This window comes from Nothoprocta perdicaria, unplaced genomic scaffold (assembly GCF_003342845.1).
Source record: "Nothoprocta perdicaria isolate Ctin4 unplaced genomic scaffold, notPer1 scaffold_26, whole genome shotgun sequence".
NCBI classification, from domain to species: domain Eukaryota; kingdom Metazoa; phylum Chordata; class Aves; order Tinamiformes; family Tinamidae; genus Nothoprocta; species Nothoprocta perdicaria.
Window position 1 is genome coordinate 4,966,567 of NW_020455488.1, and position 21,980 is coordinate 4,988,546.

General features: G+C 44.2%; 1 protein-coding gene across 2 annotated transcripts in view; it reads left to right on the forward strand.

Moving 5' to 3' along the window:
* The window catches only part of PIAS1 (protein inhibitor of activated STAT 1), a 50,322-nt gene that overhangs the window by 9,241 nt on the left and 19,101 nt on the right, over positions 1-21,980 (forward strand). For both annotated transcript variants that reach the window (XM_026040511.1, XM_026040512.1), the window contains exon 2: positions 12,097-12,541. In XM_026040511.1, coding sequence (XP_025896296.1) covers positions 12,097-12,541 — 445 coding nt within the window. The remainder of the gene's footprint in view (positions 1-12,096; positions 12,542-21,980) is intronic.

Genomic DNA, 21,980 nt, shown 5'->3' on the forward strand with positions numbered 1-21,980 from the left:
TTTAATGATCTTTTTGGAATAATCAGTTTGTGTGTATAGCCCGGACTCTGTAGTTTCTCCAACCTGTGCTATTCTGTTGTTTTTAAACATACTTAGAACTCTGAGATAGTGCCAAGCTGCTTTAAGGGGAAGCAGGGATGTACTGAGGCTTGTTTCACAGGTTCAGTTGACTAGATTTTTTTTTTTTTTTTAATATGCCTCTGTGTTTCAGGGTGCATTCAAATCACTTAGCAAAGGTGATTAACTGCATTGGCTGCTTTGTTCCTTGGGCCTGTGCATGGTTGGTGTATGTATATACGATGTGTATAAGTATTGTGGATTTGTATATGAGTATTTTTATTCGAGTCCCCCCTGGATTGCCTGTTGCTTTGGACTGTGAAGTGGGTTGGTGCTTGCAGCACCCCTAGCTCAAGCAGTGGAAGCTCTGTGTTCTCCCTGAATGCACTGAGAGACACCAGGGAGGTGGGCACTTGACTTCTGAAGTGCTGGACCGAAACCCAGGAAACAAATCCCCTCCTTACAAGAGCCTATAATGCTTTAATGCTGTTGTCCGTATGTGTAAAAAAGCATAGGCAGAAGATAAATCCACAAACACAYGAGAGTCATTGGCATGACATTACTGAGTGACAAAAGCCTTGCATGCCCCTGTATAGAGCGGGATTTGGGAGGACGATTAATGATGTGGGGCAGTAGTTTGGTCAGTAAAGATGAAAAGGCACAGGGATTGAAGCATCATCTTCCCTCCTGCCCTCCGAGTGGGATGGGAATCTGGAGGGCAGTTTCCTTACCACAGTGCAAGGAAGCAAGGGGAGTGTGTGTGAGCATTGCTAACTTCGCTGCAGAAACGTTACACGCTCTCTGCTTTCTTACTTGGTCTGCGTTTCCATAGAAAGCTGTGACTTTTTCTATCTCAGTTTTTTTAGGCAACCCTTTCGATTCTAGTTGTTCTTGTGACTATAGCCAAGTTAAATGCGGTATCGTTTTTTCGTGGTTTACTTGCAATGGTTTTAATATTTTTTGAATCATAGGTGTGGCTGCAACTTGGCCTCTAAAATCTTGATTCCATCAAGTGATTTGTTTCCATGCAAGGCAGGGGTTCTTGGGTGAGTTCATTAATTAAATTCAGATTTATTTGGATTATAAGATAAGTGCAGTGCTAGAAGTGTGGGGTTGCAGGGCAAGGGGACAGAGTGCCAGGCTGAAGGAACTGGGAAATTAAATGTGTCTGTTCCCACAGAGGAAGCTTCACTAGCCTGTGTCGAGACTTTGAAGGCATTTTTTCTATAGGCCTAGACTATGCACTACACAAGCCAGCGAAATATTGCCCAGGGGATGTATTATTAGCTTTCTAACACATGGCTGAACRTTTTGTCTTGGGATTAAGCATTGCTAACCCTTGGGTTCTTAAGCACTGAGCGCTTGTCATTGGGGCCTGCAGGTGACCCAAGGCAGCTAGTTTTGGTGGCACAGGTAGTCCTGGGAAGGGTGGCCTAAATTCTGAGGGTGGGAGCTGTTTTGTGCCGACTCTGGACCTCGCATAATGGGCACCTTCTGTGTCTGCTGCTGCTGGCCCGTGTCATTTGAGACCATTGTCTTTATCCTCCTTTGAATACTGAAGAAAAGCAGGAAGGTCGGCTTCCTCTCCTATTATTCCATCATCTTCTTTTGTTTTTACATAGTGGGAAGCAGAAACCAATCATTGTGGGCCATACGAAAAACTTAGCTTCCTGCTTTCTCTTTCTTTGTCCCCATGCCGCTTTTTAGACGCCTTTCCCAGGATGTGCAGTCAGTGCTTGGCACTGCTGCTGCCCGCTGCTCTCTTTTCCCTCTACGCCGATACTTGGAATGAACTCCGTGTGATTCGCAGCGAGCTTGGTTCTGGTGTCCTGACTAGCAGCCAAAGGAGTCATCAATGTCTCATTAGCTTGACTGACCTGGGAGCCTGAGTCCTTCTCAGTGGGAACTGGATTGGGTAGCAACACAGGGAGGTTTTGAAACAGGAGACAGACTCCTGACTGCAAGTGTTTTCACCTGATATTGGCCGAGAGACCCGAGAATGAGGATTTTGGACCCAGMTGCTGTGTAATAAATGTATTCTGGTCCTCTAAAATCAGTCTGGCTCAGTATATCTGATATAAATGTGAATTCTATGTCATATCGTTGGATGTGATAAGTAATTCCATTTTCAATGTGTCTGTTCAGTTCRGAATAAATTAGGTTTTGTTGTACGTTAATCTTTATAAACAGAGGTCATACCTATAATTAGCGGTCCCCACTGTGYGCTTTCCGACAGACAATAAGCTCTTCAAAGTCTGAAAAATCAACTACTCTTGAATTATTAGAAGGCCACATGTGGTTCAAGCGTAGCTTTCTTGCTAGTGCTTTGCTATTAATGTGGCTTCCTTGCGTTTCACATACCTCGTTGAGAGATAAAATGAGTTGGGGTAGATGAGCGTGATTTTGCTCAGCAGCTTTCCCGTCTAGGGGCGTAYRTAGCCCRAAGTGCATATGGGCATGGGTTGTCGTATAGTACCCAGGAACTGTTGCCAGGTTTATGCCCACATCTCCACCTCTGCCCAGGTGTCAGAATTTTACAGCTTGTATCTTTGTTTTTGGTTTTTTTTTTGTAATACTTTCTGGAACATCCAAAGGATGAGATCTATCGTACGTATTGCTCATAGTTCTTGATTCCCATCTTTGGTCCCTCCTTCAGCTCTGAAAAACACTCTGTTATTCAGCCTGCTGGTTATCTGCAGATCTGTTTATTTGACTGTAGCTGAACGAAGAGCTGCCTGTAGTGATGSCTGAGGTTYTCCTCCCGAACTGGATGTATCAGCAGCACAGTAAAACACATCAGAAATTCAGCTTTTCTCCACGTCTTGCTGCTTTGTGTTTAGGAACTTGGAATTTCACGTGCAGTTATCTCCTAACCTGCTGAAGTTGGTCATGGGCTAGAAGTCATGTAAACAGGGGAATGCTGTTTCTTGGCCTTGCTTTTAGCTGGAACTTGTTCATGTGCAGATGTTTCTGTGAAATACCAAGGGATAATAATTCTAACTCRTATGCTTGAAGAAGGTATCAGATGGGCAAGTTCTTTCTCTAAATGTAATGAAAAGTATTACTGCCCTCCAGATCTTGCCTCTTGCATCCTCAGGTTGTCATGGCCATTATGTTCTTGACAGATAAAACATGGAAATCAGAGGAGTGATTCCTAGATAACTGGGGATGCTTAAACAAGAAAATATTTAATTGCTAAAGAGCAGATAAGAGAGTGTTAGGCCAGTTCTGGTCTCCAGCAAATATCCAGGTCTGTATTTTTGTCCCTAGGAAGGGTTAGGGCTAACCAAGGAGAATGGAAAGAGCTTGGACTGTCTCCCCTGCTTCATTAAAAATGGCTTTGTTTCAAAAATTAGTAGAGGAAAGGCAAGAGAATGGGTGTCTTGCCTTGAAAGAAGAGGAAGTCTTGAGTGGAGAAAACACTTGCTGGTCTCCTTACTTGCAAAGACTTACGGAAAACTGCATTAAAGGAATGTGTTTAGAGCTTTCAATGCTTGAAATCATTATTTATCCCAAGAGCAGAGGGTAACTTGATGCTAATCAGTGCTATAAGAGGGTTGATGCGTATGACTTGAGGCCTGCCTCAATTTCACGCCGTGTTATCCAGTCCTCCTGGAACTGGAGAGGTGACATTTCATTTGTGTGGTGCATCCTACCCGGTGCTCCGGGTAGGGCAGAAATGCAAGGGAAAACATCTTGATATTGTTCAAATTTCTAGTTCATCTTGAAGGGTTTCTGCTGTTTTAAAAGAACGAGGTACTTTGGCTTCCTTATGCGCTTACAAGAAAATCCAGGGATCATAATGGAAACTTTCGAAAAGGAAGAAGTTACAAGCAAAGTGACTAGTTTTTTTAAAAAGTCTATAGCGATGTCCATATGACTGCTTGACGGAGAACTGTTTTTCAGCTTATTGACACAGTGGGACTTTTTGGCTCCATTGTGTATTTCTGCCATAACAATTCAGGCTAATTGTTAGTAGTAATAAATTATTATTCTCAGTGGGTAAGCGTTAGAAGGGAACAGGGTGTTTGGCCAGTGTATTTCATAAGTATTTCTTGTCAGCAGATTTATTTCATTTGGGTTGCATTTCTGGCTTGGGAAAGGGAACTCTTGTAACGGTGAATTATTGAGCTTTTCCCATACCTGAGGTTTTGCCCAAATCTCTTAATCTTTCAGTCCATCTCCCTCCCTCCCTCCYTTCCCCTCCTCCCTTGTTGTTCTAGGTGGGGTTTTTAACTATTGTTTCAGCCTTTTCTATAGGCTTGTGGTTAGAGATAAAAGTGCCAGATGTCATCCTCATCTTGCGTCTTAGGAACCCACGCAGGAACAAGGTGACATGTGAAGTGGGACCGTCTGCAAAGGCTCCTACCTTTGTTTCTTTCATTTTTTTTTTCCCAAGAGAATTGTAAACAAATATTTTACTTTTTTTTTCTGATTTTCCTGATCCTGAGGCATTAATGCAGCAATCAGTTATTTTTGAAAGAACAGAGAATTAATTATACACTTTAACCTGCTATTCAGTACTTTACAAACCAGTATTTGGATTTAGTGTAAATTTAATAGTTAAAGCATTTTTAGATAGTAGTAGTAGTCAATGATGACACAGTCTGTCTCCTGTGCTGCTTCCTAGGAAAATAGGACAAACCAGGAAAGAAAAAAGTCTGCATGTTATCTAAAATACTTTGATCTTCTTGTATAATTTTGTACCCTAAAGTGTTATCTCATTTGAAGCTAAATAAATAGCAAAACTTTGTTTATTTGCGAAGGGCAGATACGTAAACACTTGAGCGCTTGACGAGAACTTGTGGAATGTGGAGAACAGATCCCTTTGCTGCTCCCTGGGCGCAGGAGGGGAAAGGTGGGAGGGGGTTGGGCTTGGTGGTTCTTTTTTTGCTTTGTTTGGGGTTTTTTTACTTTTGAGGAAAACAGGTATTAGTATTATGGCAATTAGGATTTTTTTTAAATCAAATGATGCCTAACTTGGCTAACAGATATGAAGAAATGATGTCTGTTGGTACAGTGGAGATGTAACTTGCTGTTATTGGCAACCATCAGAACTGATTGTAGGCATAATCTTTAAATTGCCTTGCTCCTGAGAGGCTGTTTAAGCCCTCGCTTTGTCCTTGTTGCACTACTGGTACATTCATTGAATTCCAGGTGCGTTCTTGTCCAGCTTTCCTTTAAATTTGACTTTTGAAAGCTACTTTGCTTCAGTTGCATACTTTAGATATTCAGAGAGTGGCTGGAGCTTAATACTCCAGTCTTCTGCTGAAAATATATGGCTAAAAGGACTATTTGTAAGTCCCAAATCAGTTGAAACATTTATGTAATTGTTGCTTTTGTGTTTTAATTGCATGTGATGGCATATCCGGTTTTCCTTTTTGTAAAACTTAACATTACCTGGGGAGAAAAATCCRTCCTCTCATGCTGCGTGGCTTCCCCAAGCAGAGTTGTCTTAGTTTTCTTTTTCTTTTTTTTTTAATTTTTTTTTTTTATAGGAAGGGGCAATCTTTCAGACTAATACGGTAACTTATACACCATTCAGTATTTTGCTCTATTGATGCAGACTTTCAATATTCTGCATTAGAGAGATTACAGTAAAGCGCAGGGTATTTAGAGAGCTCTTTGCACAGCTGTTGGTGCTTGCCCAGGCTGCAGGAATGGAGCTTTCTGTCAGCTAGTTGAAAGGCTTAGTTAAGGATAAGAAGATTCTTAATAAAAAGTAAATTTGCGTGGCAATGACCCTCTCCAAAATAGCTGAAAATAATTGTCTTCCTTATTAGCTGTTTGTCTTTACAGAAGCACATTGTTTTGTGTCCAGAGATTGTCTAAATTAGTATTTTTGCAATTACTTTTCATGAAAATTACGCTAGTGGGTAGCTGTGCAAAAATAATTCCCATCTGCATAGCTAAATACACGAGGGGCAATTAAGTTTGAGCAAGGCTGAAAAAAAATTGGAGTCACCTAAAGGACTAAAATAAAGATAATAACTAGTGTGTCAGCAGCCTTGTTTAATACCAGAAGTAATAATATGGTTCACCTAGTGAATAAAATCTCCGGAGAACCATGAAACTTTTGTTACAGATGAAGGTAGAATGTGACTTGCTCTAAATCAGGCCCAGTTCAGAGCTCGCGGGYGCTCGGCTGGGCTGGCTCCAGCAGCCGCGCCGGTTCCGTCCCGGCTCCGCTCCCGGGCCCGGAATGTGGGGCGCGYGTGGGCAGGTACCTCTGCTGCTCCGTTTGTGGTGCACGCTGGATGAGAAAAAGGGATAAAGAGGGGAAAAAAAAAGCAGCAAAAAGGAAAGAAACAAGCTGGTAATTTAAGGGTTCAAGCGCAGAGCTGGAGTTTCTGGTTTAGGGCCAGTCCCAGCTGATTCCCCGTGCAGAGGGGGAATGGGAGGGGTGGTTAATAAAGCCTTAATCACCTGTGCTAATTTGCCAGGCTGTATGTGTCATAGCTATCGGGATCTACGTYTGTGATGCCACAGCACATTCCACAGGTCTCTGTAAAAACGATAAAGCAACTTTTAACGCATGGAGACAAAATTAGAAATTCTGAACTTCTAACACTTGCTGTTCTGCCTCCTTGTTTTCTTTGCAATATTGTTTCTCTTCAGTGCCTTTTTTTCTTCCCCTCCTCATAAATATTGAATTTTGGCTTGCAGCACTGTGGGCTTTCTTGTCTGCAGGAGGCAGCAGGCATCTCCAAAGAATTTAATAACGTCCTTGATACCAGCCTAGAGGAGGCCTCGTGGGCCGGAGGAAATGCTGAGGTTTGTTACCATCCCTGCATGGAGCAGTATTGCCCTGACCCAGCTCACCTAATTCGAGTACTGCCATCGAGTTCTATTTGGCAGCCAGCAGAGCAGATGCAACACGCAGTATTTGCCAACAGCACCTAAGGAAGGTGTCCTTGTTTGTGCTAGTCCATCAGTGAAATTCACTGAGGAGTCAACTGGTTATGAGGTGCGTGAAGYTATCCTAGGAGCTGTGTGCAGAAGGAGGGACCCCAGCAGCTGGATGCAGGACGATTCGCACACGATCCTTTCAGAGGGAAATACGACAATTTTTAGGTGGCCTTTTCAGAGATTGCTATTAAGTAGTGCGGGAAGCTGCTTGAAACTGAGCTTCATARTTTGGGTAGGCCGGTTCGAGGATCATGCTGTTTATATTAAAAGATATGCAGCCCTATCATTAGCAAGGAAACGTATCATCTGTGAACATGCTGAAGTAAACAGCACCTCACTTCTGAGCTTTGAGGCGAACTTTGCCTGCTAGGATGGGAAGAAGTATGTTAGCCAGCGAAAATCATTTTAATTGATGAATGTCTGTTGTTGGTGCCAGCTGGATAAGTGCATAGATTTGGTGATGCTATGGTTGTGGAGTGTTCTTTGTGAGAACAAATATATTGTGTAAATAGAAGGTGCTTTGATTAAGAAATACTCTGTCTTCTTATGTTTGTAATAAAAGGGAAATAATATTTGTACCTGCTGCTTGTTCGTAGCTGCTGTTTTGGTAGGCAGAGCAGCATTAAAAGACTGAACGTATAACAGCAGAAGAGATCAGAGTGGTTTTTATGGTGAAAACCAGTCTCCTCCTTAAAGGTTGCCGTATGGTGCATATATGTGTCTGTTCTTTGTACTTCGGCCCCCTTGCATGCTGAATGACTGAGGTTTCAGCCTTGTGGTGTTGCGGCTGCCTGAGACAAATGCAGGAAGTTCCAACCTGCCACAGAGCGACTCGAGCTTCCAGGAGCTGGGGCTTCTACTCCCTCGTGCAGATTGTCAGGAGGCTGAGCTCGGTTTTGCACTTTACTTGGTTGCTTCCTTGCCTAAGTCTTGCAGCTGGAATTGAGGACTAGGGAATGYGGCGGCATAGAAAGGGGAGCATTTTTACCTCCATGGTCTCCTGTTTTCCCGTATCCGGAGCGTGTCTGGGATTGCAGCAGCCCAGCCTCGTGGCTCAGCTGCAGCCTGTGCAGAGCTTGCTGCTCCTCGGCGAGATTTATAGCTCTGTTTTAAGGAGCCCGTTCGTGGCGCRCAGGAACTTTCAGCAAAGCTCCGTATTTTTACAGCTGGGTGCTGGAGGTAGCGAGACGAATTCAAGACCATTTCCATACTAATCTAATGCTTCCTTGTGGCTTCTGTTGGAAACAAAGAACAATTTTGAAGGCTTCTTTTTTTCTTTAAGCACTGTTTTAGAAGTGCATTGTGGGATTCCTGGRTTAGTAATTTGTTCCTTGTTTTACAAGGGGACATTTTTGGGTTTTGTCTTTGAATTCCAGCGGTGCTAAAGGTGCCCCAGCAGTTAACGCACGGCACCATCCGAGCCCGATGCCTCCCACTTCTCCCTCTCTTCTCCCGCTTTCCAACTAGAGCTTTGGATGGAGTTTTCCCCCCTGCCTCCGTGTTAATGGTACAGGATTCCGGCCGACCCGTTGTGTAGCTTTAGGCACAGCGTGGTGTGGTGCCTCGCCAAATACTTCTTGTTGTTCTGGCAAGTGTTTTGAATGTATTTTGGAGCTTATTCATCGCTTCTATTTATCATAAGCATCCGGAAATAACTTCTTAAATACTCTAGATAAATTCCTTGGCTGGTTGCTGGAGATGTAGAAATACCCTTTCTAGAAAGCAGTCAGCAGCTTTGGGGTTTATTAGTGTTGCYGCTGATGCTTTGGAGGTGGCATCCTGTGCAGTGGGTGCTTGTGGCCAGTCCTGCCACATTATCCATCTTGCTGCTCCGTGGAGTCACCATTTCTAGTTCAGGATCCCAGCAGAAATAACCTGTATTTGGCCCATTTTGGGGCACTGGGGCTTCCAGCTTATCCTCCTCCAATTCAAGCCATTTTTTTTTTTTAGCCCTCTCCTGTTTTCCAGTCTAGAAATAGTGTTCTGTGCCTGAACCTAGCTGTGTTTTAGCTATGCTTTTCTGAACGAGGCCAGTTAGACCAGCTACACAGGAGTGTCAATAGAATTCCTTTTCCATAAACATGAATGCTTAGAGTTTATTTGTTTTCAGACTTACCTAGCAACTGCCATAGGTGAGCAGGGAAGGTCTGGCTCGTGAGCGAAGCCCTGGCTGGTGTCACCCGTTAACCGGTGTCACTGGGCAGGTTCCTTAGCTGGGAAGCGGCTGGGCTGGCAATGTCGCCTCTGCTGCTGGAGTGACTTCTGCGGAAAATAATCCTTTAAAAATAAATGTGGGCTATTTTCTGTGCAGAGGGGAGCGAAGTAAGCGGCTGCTGATGTTGGGCACCCGTCTCCCAGCAGACAGGCTGGTTTGCTGCGAGGCCTCGTGTGCCAGGAGCTGCAGGACRGGCCCTGACACTGCGTGGTTTCTGTTTCACCCTCCTGCTGCGAAAGTCAACACTACCTGAAAGCAAAACTGAGCACCTGGTTACCTGCAAGTGCAGCTAGCAAATAGTCTTTTACCCTGTCCTTGATATCTGCATGTAATTTGAACCAACCTTTTTTTTTTTTTTTTTCCTTTTGCATTAAAGAGAAGAAGGGCAAATGTATTTTACCTGTTCTGATGGAGCTGCATGTTGGGGTGGTTCCCTGCTGAGGACCATATTGTGCTGTCACTTTGGTGGTGGCTTCTGCAGCTGACTGTAGGTGCAGTGGTAGCAGTGTCGGTGATGATCTTATTACCCTGGTCACCAGGGGGGAAAAAAGCAGCGAGGTTTCCTGGTGCAAAGCACTCTCTGTGCTAGTTGCTAGTGCAGCTAAGCCCAGGGAGCGTTTGAACTGCAATGAAATGAGACGTGATAGAAAAGGGGGGCAAATTTCTTACATTCTGTTTATTTTGTGTGTTTGACAGCTACGGATATGGCCACATTGTGTCCTCAAATAAAACCCAGCTCTGTTGGAGGAGGGGAGGAGACTCTTCCGTTCCCCTGCAGTGACAGGAGCGGCCCTTGCCAGCCCGTGTCGGGATCGTGCGGCCCRGCCACCGGCTCATGCACCCAGCCAGCAGGACCTGTAGCCAGTGGGCACCGGCACCCSGTTCCTGCTCTGGGAAAGGCTCCTCAGTAAAACAGGAGGCTGCCATAAAACAGTAAAATCATATTGCCTTTTTTTTTCTTTAGGACTGCATTTTTAATTGATGCATCAGTGCTTAAAATGTTGCAAATATTTTTTTTCTTGTTTTTTCCTTCTAAGGAATTTTTCAGAGTTGGGGAAAAATCTGAGGAATTTTATTTTGCTTCTCCAGCCTGGCTGCACAAGAGACCTGGTTTTCTCTGTGCTTAATTCCAGCTTGCCTAGAACTTCAAAATGGAAAATATCCAACATGTAGCAGGATACCCCATCAGCTCGTTTACTTCTTGCTCGTTTGTGTTTATGGAAGCTGGGCCTATAGGGCTGCATAGGGTTGTAGCAAATCCTTGAGACTGTGGCTATTGAGAGGCCTTTTAGCAAGGACGATAGCAGATGCCGAGCCCTTCAGCTGCAACTACACGTTCCAATGAAGAAACATTTGCAAAGAGTGATAAAAGGTGCTTTTCCTGCTCCTCATCTGTTTGTTTCACTTTCCTTTCCAGCTCTCATCACTTCYGAGCGGAGCTGAAATGCCTGGTTAGCCTTTTAGGACATCTCCTTGCCTTATGAAATGCCTCTCTGTTCTAGCTGGTAGGTCTGTGGCAGTCCTGCAGCAGGAGGTGTGAAGCACGTGGAGAAAAAATGCCRGTAAAATTGTGTTATATCCAAAAACTTGTGCAAGGTTATTGAGTTCTCTTCATGTGACACACCCAATAGAGCAGAAGTTCTGCAGCAGATTTGGTTAAATCTGGCTACATTCTTCACTAAATACATGAATCATGTAGTTTGGGGCTTTCTGTGATAACCTGGTCTGTTCCAGTATAGGGAAATGCCTCTCGCAGATTCCCCTTTGCAGAAGATCTCCTGCCAGTATTGACAGTTTGAGGAACTGAGAAGAGCTTATTCTTCCTTTTTGCAATGCAGAGGCAGTGTCCTTTCTGATGTGATTCCTGTATGTTTTAGAATTAGAGGTGGAAGCACTTGGTAATGCACGGGCATGAATATTTCAGGCAGTTTGGAGAACTGGAGAGCATCTGTACGCTTCTAAAAAGATTATTTTTTCAGATGTAAGTGCTGCTTTGGTTATTCAGCAAATAGAAGACAGTAATCTTTAGACAGCATTCAGTGTCAGGGAAGCTGCAGAACCTTGCTATGCCTAATTATAATGTTTGTCCCAACTAGACACTGCGAATACTATGCTGAATTTGTTTTGGGATTGACTAGAAATATTCAGGATTTCTAACAGGCTTCCCACAGAAGTCCCAGGTACCAGTTGTGGTGGTGGCTGGGAGGCATTTTATCTTTCTGTGACTCCTTGGGAATCCCGTGCTCCCAGAAAGGTGACTCCGGCTGATGTCACTGGCCCCGTTTGGGTGAATAAGTCACTGTTGAGCATTGCAAGGGCTTGAAGAGCCGCCGTGCTTGGAYGCCCGTGCTCCGGCCCTCGAGCAGCGATGGGAAGGACTCGGTGCACACGGGTGGTTGCTGGTTTCTCTGCTTTGTGCTGTTCTTTTTTCCTCAGTTTCTCAAGGGGGGGAACGGTCTAGATGCCCTGGAGTTTRATTCGTTAGGAGGCAGTAAAGCCTGTGCGAAAAACAGAGTGAGGACACTGTCCATGTGCAACTTCATTCCTCCAGATGGAAGTCAGAATCCTCATTAATGTTGTAGTTGTTAGTGGAGCATCTATTAAGGACACTATTGAGTTTAAAGCGTTATGTCTTGTACCAGCAACTTGCCCTCATTGATGATTTTTACCCCAGGTTGCTGTCCTGAATTACCTATTGCAAAAGAAACTCCTTTAAAAAATGCTCGTTAGGTCAGTCTCTCTCCCTATGAACATGTCCTGTTTTATGTTGCATTTCAGATAATCAGTGGGAGAGGAGSAGGAACTGTGTGCCCTTCAGAACTGTATGCTCCTGCCAGGATCAAGCTACGTTTTGGTGTCGGTGTTTAAGATACTGTAACTGGAATCCTAATTTTTCTGTTTTGTTTCTTTTAAAGCAAATGGTTATGAGCCTTCGAGTTTCCGAACTGCAAGTGCTTCTGGGCTACGCGGGGAGGAACAAGCACGGCCGAAAACACGAACTTCTCACAAAAGCACTGCACTTGCTAAAGGCTGGCTGCAGCCCCGCCGTCCAAATGAAAATCAAAGAACTCTATAGGCGAAGGTTCCCGCAGAAAATCATGACGCCTGCAGACTTGTCCATCCCCAGCGTGCACTCGAGCTCCATGCCAGCGACTCTGTCTCCGTCTACCATTCCACAGCTCRGCTACGACGGGCACCCCGCGACGTCGCCGCTGCTTCCCGTTTCGCTCCTGGGACCTAAACATGAACTGGAACTCCCCCATCTTACATCTGCGCTCCACCCTGTCCATCCCGACATAAAACTTCAGAAATTACCTTTTTATGACTTGTTGGATGAGCTGATAAAGCCTACCAGCCTAGGTAAGGCAGCAAGCGCTGTGATAACCATTTTTGAAAACTTTTTAGGAGTAATGCATAAATTTCAGTAGCCCGTGTATTATCTGGTTAAATATTGCATCACGGCAGTGTTTAGAGAATTGCTATTTTTGGTAACTTTTGGAACAGATTGTTCTACAGCACATGGGAGAGACATCTTACGTAACACTCATTAGTTGCTCTAGCTGAGCTACTAAGTATGGTTCAAAGTTCCACTGTATTCGAGGGGTGGGTTTGACAAGGAACAAACCAACCTTAGAAAATGAGACTTTAGAGAAAATAGAAACTATTGAAAGCAAGCACTTAAACCACAACATTTAATAATAATAATAATAATAATAATGATAAAAATCCATCAAATCCAAGAAATCTTGTCTGTGCTATGAAAGAATGTGAGGCTGGATATTTGCTGTGTTCCTTTATGGCCCGAGTTTGGGAACGTTTGTGGTTCTTTTGCTGTTTTGGCTATTTTTTTTCCCCTCCTTTATCTTTTTATACTAACATAGAAAGAAAACTTGTGCAGCTGCTRGAGAATATTCTGCTGCTTACCGAGCGTTATATAATAATGTGTGATTTTTCTGGCTCTGACTCCGCATAGCACTTAAGAGCATGCTTAACTTTTAATGCTCTTAAATACTGCTTAAATACAATAGTGCTGTTGATTTCTGGAGGGGCTGCCTGCGCATCGGATCGTTCTGTCGTTCTGAAACCCTGGAAAGGAACCGCTTTGAGACTAGCTAGGAGTAGGAGGGTATTTTTAAGGRCAAATGCGGGTGGGTGAATGAGGAGACGGGGCTTTGGGAAAGAGAGGCCTCGTAAACAGAACCGAGCAAGTAATTTCCATTAATAGCCGGAACGGCTGCATTGAGGAAGGAGGCCTCACGTGTGCGGGGTGGTCGGCGGGCGTTGCAAGTGGGATCCCCCGAGCAGTTGGCTGCAGGTTTTCTGTTTCTTTGGTTTAATGTGTTAAGATTGAGATGCCGAAAGAAAGAGAGAGCAGCTCATGGTCTCCCGAGTAAGCTACGCTCACTTARGGCACAGATATTCTTTTAAGAGGTATAGTATGTGTATTTAGCTTTAGTCTAAAATCTAATTCATTAATAAGCGTTCCAGGCAGTGCTGGTGGTTCAGGATAATTAGGTACTCAGCATGTGTCTCATCACTTTTATAATATAAATACTTTTTTAAAAAAAGGTATAATTTCAGCAAGACATTCCAGGGCAGGAATTATGGTGTGCATTTATTCCTCGATGTGGTAAGAACGCTTTGCTGTCAGCTTCATGCCTGACAAACCAGTCCTAAATTAAGAGATTGTAATTCATGCTCTGTTGTGTCTTATTGCTTAAGAAGTTTATGTACAGTGAGATATTTATCCCCCTTATGGACTCAAACAGTGTCAGGGTAAGAAAATGGAAGCAGCTGAAATTCCAGGTGCATTTAAGCACTGCTTGTCCTTTAATTTAATAACTTAGGGGTATGTTTTGGGTTCGTGGTTTGCGCCTGTGTCCTGTGCTGTCTTTTTGCTTTGCTTATCTGAAGCAGTATGATTGAAACCATATTTTTCATATACTTGTTGGGGGAGAGAGAGCCTCCGTGTCCCTGCAAGTCAAACAACTCTATTGATTTCTTTCTGTAGCGGTAAGTAATGTTGCTACAGGTTGTAAAATTGCTATACAGAAATGTTACGAGGATATTTTACTGTGATTAATGTAGATGCTGATGAAAAGAGGACAAAAAAAAAACTGATATTGGATTAATAGTCAGCAATTTGCATTTTTTATACACTTTCAAAAGAAGCTTTGCTTAAATTTATCCATTGATGCAGTTACTGATACTCAAACTGAAAACMGTGTGGAAGGTTTTGCTGAGTGTTTGCCTGGAATGGTTTGGAGATCCTCCTCTGTGCTGCAAACAATGTGGGTATGGCATTTAAATGTCCAACTTCCAAGTACTCCAGCTTTGTTTTCAAGCGGTTGAAACTTCGGACAAACCCTCCAAACTTCTCCTTGGCATCTGGCCGTCCCAAGGGGGTTCCCACTTGCTTTTCCTCCCCGGATCCCTTGCAGAGGATGCACAAGTTGGGTTTCACCCTTTCCCTCCACCACGAGAACAACTTGATGCCCTTATCCAGGGTTTTTAACAGTGGATCTCCCAGTGGAAAGCAGAACGTGTTGATGGGCTCTGGAATTGCTATCCTGGGAGAGGGAGCGAGAACAGCTCCATGATTTCAGGATCGTTGGATTCTGCTGATATGGAGGTGGTTGTGGAGAAGATTCAAACACCCCCATGCAGGGGGTTCTGCCCTGGCCTCCCCCGAGCTGAGGCGGCACCAGGGTTTGGAGCCGGGCCTGAGGTGATCCCAGCACCCTCAAGAGAGGAGTGTTAATCAGGAAAGCGGTGATTTGGGAAGCCCCAGKGCAAGGGAGCTGCACAGCAGGGCCTTGATCAGGTGTTCGGTACCCAGATATTTTATAGAGGCTGATAGTACCCAAGCTAATGTGAATAACAGCCAAGGAAATTAAGTTTACTAACTCTTATCTTGAATGTCAAGAACAAAAGGAGGAAATGGATGTTACCTTCTCGCGCTGGTTCCCTCGAAACRCAGCTCTGCGCAGTGATGCAGTCCTCGTGCTGGCTGCTGGCTGCGTGGGCTCCACACAGAGCAGGTCCGGTTGCTCCTCCTGGCCAGCAGCTATTGAGGAGCTCTGCTTTGGCTCGCTAGGAAATGCAAAACAGGCAGATTGGAGAAGCCTTTGCCTGCTCGCTGGAGCTCGATCCCTGTCTTATTGCCCTTTTCTGTCTTGCAGAGCACCAATATTGCATGTTCTTGTGTATGAGTTAGGCGGAAGCGCTTGGTGTTTGTCCTCGGTGTAAGTTGGTGGATAAATCCATACAAATCTGACAACAAGAGGTGTCAGGAAGTGCGGGTGTGTTTATAAAAAATACTTCATTTTCTTTCTTTGGAAGGAAAGGTGTCTGGTTTGGCCTTACTGACAGAACTGAACAATGTGTGAAAGCCATCTTACTAATGCTTGATTCTTWAAAAAAAAAAATATTTATAATAACACCTTTGAATAGGAGAATTATTGTTTCTTGGCTTCTTGAGTAAAGCTGCAACTTTCAGTTAATGTCTTCCCGTTTTCAGTCTTCAGCATATGGACCCTGCTAGCTGGTTGTTAAACTTGGGGCCAGTTTTCTAAAAGTAAGCCCTGATAAAGAGATAAGATCTCGTGTGTGTGACAAAATGTGTTTACTATGAGATGATTAAGTGAGCTCCAAAATTCTGCCAGCTTATTAAGGAAGAGACATTAGATACTCAAACAACATCTTTTAAAATGCTTCTTGTTATGCAGCATATGTCATTTGTAATTGCTTTAGCTATGCAGTTGTTACAAAAACATTGTAACTAGGTTACGGGTCTTTGGTTACCTGTTAGTAACTGGAAATTAAACTTTCCTTTTCAATTTAAAAGGTTAAAGAGGCCGTGGGCTACGCTGCTCTTTGAAAATTGCCTGAACGGAGTAGGGATATTCATCCTGCAATTTGCTGTGCTTCAGTTGTTGAGAGACATTTAGTGCTTCATTGGCACTTGGGGCTGAGCTGTGGAGATCAGGATTGCTCCCTACATGCTGCAGCCTCCTGGAAAGAGGAGGGAAAAGTCGGGCTTTCCAATAACCTCTGATAGTGGTTTCTCCAGTAAGGCAGAATTTTGTTTCTGRGGCCTGTCATGAAGAAAGTGGTTGAGAGAATTATGCACTCGCTGATCCGCGTTGTGCTTCTGATTTGCACCTACCTGAGGTTTCCTTCTCGAGCATGATTGATCACGGTTATTTGGACATGTTGTGTGTCTGGATAGATCTTGCAGCAGAGCAGACCAAAATCTTTAGGGCGACTGTAGTTCAAGTTACGCCAATTAAACAATTCCACACTCTTGCAAATGTAGTTTGGAAGTTATAAAAGTTTTGCTTGGCGAGTGTTTCCCCCTTTCACGTATCAGCAAGCTGGTCTGTCRCTCTGTGCAGTCACCCCCACGGCTTATATGGAAGTCAGGCTTTTACCCTGTGTTTGTTTTTCTAAATGCGCTTTGTGGGAGGAAGTTCAACAAAACCCTGTTCTCKGTGCAGGCTGAGCTCCCCCTCTTCCGCTTGTGCAGCCTTTGGTTGTGCAAGACGAAGCTGAACTCTCAGCTCTGCCCCGTTCCGGGGCTGCAACTGCAGCGCGCTGAGCTTCCCCGCTTGGCTGCAGCTTTTATTTGCATGTGGTACGCCTCAAATTCATCTATAAAGAAGACATTTTCCATAGGCTCGAGCCTGTTTCTCTTAAGTATGAGGTAGTTTTAACCAACTTTGCAGCAGTTCTGCTGCAAGAGAAGAAGTATAATTGATTGCTGCTCACTATAGCAGATTGCACAGGCTGCTGGTGCTTGGAACCAAGGTCCCCTGCACCCCAGGACACTGCAGGGTCCGGATGTTTTCAGGCAGAGCTGCTCTGATGTGAATGGTCTGGGCACGAGCTCTGCTTTCCAGGACCCGGCTGGGATATCTAGTTGGGTTAGGATTGAAGCTCTTAGTAGAAGAAATTATGGAAAATGATGTGTTTGACTCAAGGCACATGAGCAGTTAGCGACCAGGGCACACTGTGCACTTAGGAGCACTGTCCCTTTCCCTTGGGGGTGGCTGCAGTGGCTGCCTGGCCCCAGAGGGGCAGCTGGGCTCTTCTAATACGTGTTTCTAGATTTCCAATGCACCCGAGATGTTCCTATCGCTTAGGTGTTGGAAAGGCTGCTGGGGTGAGGAAGACTTGTGACTTAGAGCCTTTCAGCAACTTTTACAGTGTGCGTTCTGCTGATCATAGTGGTGATCTTCATAGGGACACTCTTATCTAATCACAAATGTAAAACTTTGGGTGGTTTTGCTTCATTTTTAAGATGCCTTTGCTATTTTTTAAAGCAGTCGCTTGTTGCAGACTAAAATAACTGTGGGCCTTATTATCAGAGGAGCCTTGCAGAGATGTTGGAGCTTCTCAGTACTGTTCGTGTGAGCTGCTTCCGTGCTTCGAGGAAGGGAAGCTAAAATTTTCAAGCCTGGATGGCAGCACTTGAGTTACRGGATATGTATTTGGCTGTCTAAATAAATTAAATGATTTTAACTGGAGTACGCTGGGTAACTGCGGGTCCTTTTCATTCTGTGAGATTCCTAATGGCTCCCTGCTCCTRGAAAACCAAGCTATTCGTGCCTAAATGCTGAAGAAAAAATTTGGGGATCCGAACTTCTTTACATATATCTGGGTTTTTTTCCTCTGTGCTAAGTAGCAATTTGGGAGAGGAGTTTAGGTTGATGGGAGTTTAGACGGATCATTCGGCTGCTGCTGCTGGGAGGTGGGAAGGGCCGGAAAGGCCGTGTTTCTGCACCACACCAGCAAGCCGACCAAGGCCCGAGGTCCAGCTCCATTTGGAAAGGTGCTAGGTGGAAATGTCGAGTGTGTTTTTTGCCTGGGGACGGGATGCACATACCCACATCCGCCTGGAACCGACCCTCCATGCAGGTCTGCAGGAATGGTCGGAGCCCCAAAATGCTGCCATACAAAATGCTGCCATACGGTGCCTTCTTCCTTCCTTTTTTTTTTTAAACAACTACATAAATTTCTGTGAAGTTGTGCAATTTTCAGTTGATCTGTTTATGTAGTGTATCATGAAGAGTAATAAAATACTTAATATTTATGATTCATTGTAGCCCTTGGAGTATTTCCAAGGTATTTTCCTATGTATATATTTAGGCAGTATTTCAGATAAGCGTTTTTCCTTCTCTTCGCTCCCTGCCTTTTCCACCCATGGCAGAGCTGTGCACGTTACTTGGGAGCATTAACTGTTGGGAACTGTTTATTTAGCTCATTTTTTAATTGCACTGGACTGACAGGAACCTACATGGAGCTTCTCAGCCTGGGGCTGCTGCACCCGGGGAAGCGGCTGAGAACCCGTCACCGCCCGAGGGAAGCGGGTGACAAAGGGGGCTGCGAGGCTGGCGGTGGCCGAAAGGAAACGCTGGGGCAGAACCGCGTTGCTTGCGCAGGAGCTTCGTCGATGGTGGTGGTTTTAAAAGGGYGGCTGATGCCCCCCTGGCAGCGCGTGTGGCTGCAGGAGCAGCAGGTTTCTGCCCAGGCAGCTCTGCAAAGGGCAAAGGAGCCCGGCTCCGGGCTCCACGTTGTTAAGAGCTCCGTGTGTGAGGGCTGTGTTGCGACTTCTCTGGCTCCTCTTGCAGTTTGACATCATTCAGAGGCTGTCGGAGATGATTGACTTCTTAAAAGCATGCAGGAATTTGGTCTTAACTTGCAACCCCCGCGTTAACCTTTCAGGGGCAATACTTAAAAGAGGACTGAACGTGACTCGGTGCAGCACCTTCTGTTGCATTAAACGAGCAAAAAGCAAAATGGCCCTGTCGTAATGAAACAAGGAGTCTTATGTGTTTGGGGAAGATGTGTTTATACAGGAATCACCTAAGGATTTGGTGACAATTTCTATGATGTTTAGGTTTTTTGGGTTAATGTTCTGATGAATTCAGCTGATCAAAATTATGTCCTCTATCAGCTTGGTCAATAAGCAACTAAACATATGTTTCTATCGCAGCATTTAGCACAAATTTGCCATGTTCCTGATACTCTTACTTAACATAACTATTTCTGTCTGCAGAACTAAACATGCTATTATTAGAAATCATTGGTAATAGGCCAGTTCAGTTATGTTTTTTTCTCTTGTCCTGATGCAACGTAGCTTTTGCATTATAAAAGGTAAGTTATATTAGTCCAAGTACCTTTCCATGTTCGAAGGTAATATATTCTCTCACCTCTTTAATAAGCTGCCCTTTGCAATGAGAGATGGGGAAGATTAACCTCAGTGCAGCGGCAGGCTGACGTGGAAGCATCTCGCAATCCCAACAGTGTGATAGTATCAGATTCATTAAAGATTTTAAGGTATCTGTTCTTGAATGGGAGTTTAAAGAATAGCTATTTCTCAAGTCAGCAAGAAGAATTTTACTGCAGGAAGATTGTGTGGCTATTTTTAGCCGCGGGTACTGGTGAGGTGGAACAGAATATTTTTAGAGCTGTAGAAAATTCAGCCACTCCAGCTGGGTTCTTTTTTATCTGCCCTCCCTCTAGTGCTATAGGAGTTTTTTAAAATCGCAAATAAAATCAGGAGGCTGTGTGTGAGCATATGTGTGTTTGTGTATATACATACATGCATAGAGTTTAAGTATTTTGCACCTGTGAATGGTAATCTGAAGTATTAAGACTGTTTTTCCTCCGATTTTGAGAACTTATTACTCATTAAAAACATTTATTAAAATTTACAACCAGCAAAGCATAATTGGGTCACTCACATCTAATGTATGCCTCTCCTATATGCTGCTTGGAGCGTTACTTGAATGAGCAGAACGTGAATAATTCAGGAGAGTTGYGGTGTTGGTGAACTGGTGAGAAGGGCAGCTCAGAGGAGGAGGCCCCGCTCTATTTCTGCACATTTTAGTGTGTTAGGAACTTGCAGATGAACCTGTGACAGTTTAAATTAGCCTATATATTTACAAGAGAATACAGATTTTGCTCATCCCTATCCTGGATCTCATGTGGATGAATGAAGAATGAGTCCGTAATCCCACCCTGACCCTGCAAAAAACAGGGACCGAAAACTGTAGGACATGAGGGTATATTAGGAGTAGCTTGTCCAAAACTGTCCTTGTTGACACCTGCTTAAACAAGCCAACCTGGACAGCTTTTTGATATTCGCTTTCCAAATTCTGCCTTTTCAGATACTTCAGTTATGCAGGAAGCAACAAGGTGAAACGAAACTTTTAATTAGTGATATTTTAAAATTACAGAGCCTTTCTTCTTTATATGCAAATAATAACAATAAGCAAGACACTTGCACATTGTTTTCTTTAGTTTCTTTCTGAGCCTGCACAGGAAGTGGCTTGGAGACCTCTCCTAACCAATCCCCCAAACTCTGCACCCTTCAGAGGCTGCGGAAGAAAAGGGTATAAAATTTAATAATTCATAGCTGTGCAGAAATGATCCTGGCAACTTTCATACGAATGTTCACATTAATCCTGTTGCCTTGGATGGATCCTGTCTTTATGAGATTCTGTGTTCTATTTTAATCTGCCCAGTTTTCAGCTGGAGATCTATTTTTGCCTTTCCTTTGTTAAATAATAATGGCTGTTTGCAGGGCATGGCTGCCGTCTTGAGACATCAAAATGATTTTCTTGTGTAAATTTATATAAATATATACATATATATGCATAATTCTGGTTTTAATTACACTTCAAATCTTTAAAAGCAGACTGTGTTGCGCTTACCAGGACCCATTCACTGCTTCTAAACCCCTCAGAAATCCCAGATGGATTAAGAAAAGTCTGTTTGCTTTTGTATGCTCTTAAATTTCAGGCTTCCACTAGCCCTTCCTTGCAAAAGGGGGGAGAGTTTGAGGGAGTCTGATGGGGTTGGAAGCCCAGGCTTCAGTGGAAAGCTGCTAAATTAGCTCAGTTTAACATGTTCAGCATCATTTATAGGGTAAATACATCTAGCAATATCACACAAAGATAGTATGATATCAAAAGACAGTGAGAAAAATATATGCAAGTTGCTTTGCAATGGGACAGGAATCCCAACAGAAATTGGCAGTTGGTTTTAAAATATGGTAAAAATAAGAGACTTTCTGAAGCTTTTTACTTCCTTTGCTGTGTTTTACTGACCTGCGAGTTGAGGTGGCGGCTGGGGGCAGCCCTAAACCCCAGGAGCCCCTGTGAGGTTGTGTGTTTAAATGGGGGTCCCAGTATTCCCCCCTGCTCAAGGACCCTTCTGCAGCTCTCCTAGCAGCCGTGTGGAGCCAGGTCTGGCTGGTGCTTGTGTAGCTCGTTCCTGGCATTTCCTAGTGTCCTGCTGAATGTGGAGGTTCAAATGCTGCCTTTATAATAGGCTGAAATATGCCTGTTTGTAAAGGCTACTCGTACTCATGGTAGCCCACGTTGCCCTGTGCGATTTGGGTTCAGATTTGCTCTTTTTCAGCCTTCCAAGAGGCAGAATTGCATCCCAATGCCAGTTTGAGTCTTGGGCACAGCTCTGAGCAATGGGGCTTCTCGAGTGCTGCTCCAGCTTCCCCCTCTCTCTTCTCCGCTCAGGATGTCAAGAGTTTTCCACTCTTCTTATGACGGGCTTCTGGATCATCTTTCTCTAATTAACAAGTTACTCCCTCTTTGCAGTTTGGCAGTGTTGCCAAGGGTAATCACGATGATTGCTTGTACACAAAATGCAGGATATTGAAAACATTGCCTGGGTGCGTTAATGCTGGTTTGCAGCTAAGACGAGATCAAGCAGCATGTGATGAAGCGCAGCTCTGATCACTGGGGASCATTGATCTGTCAGCTCAGAGACTTTT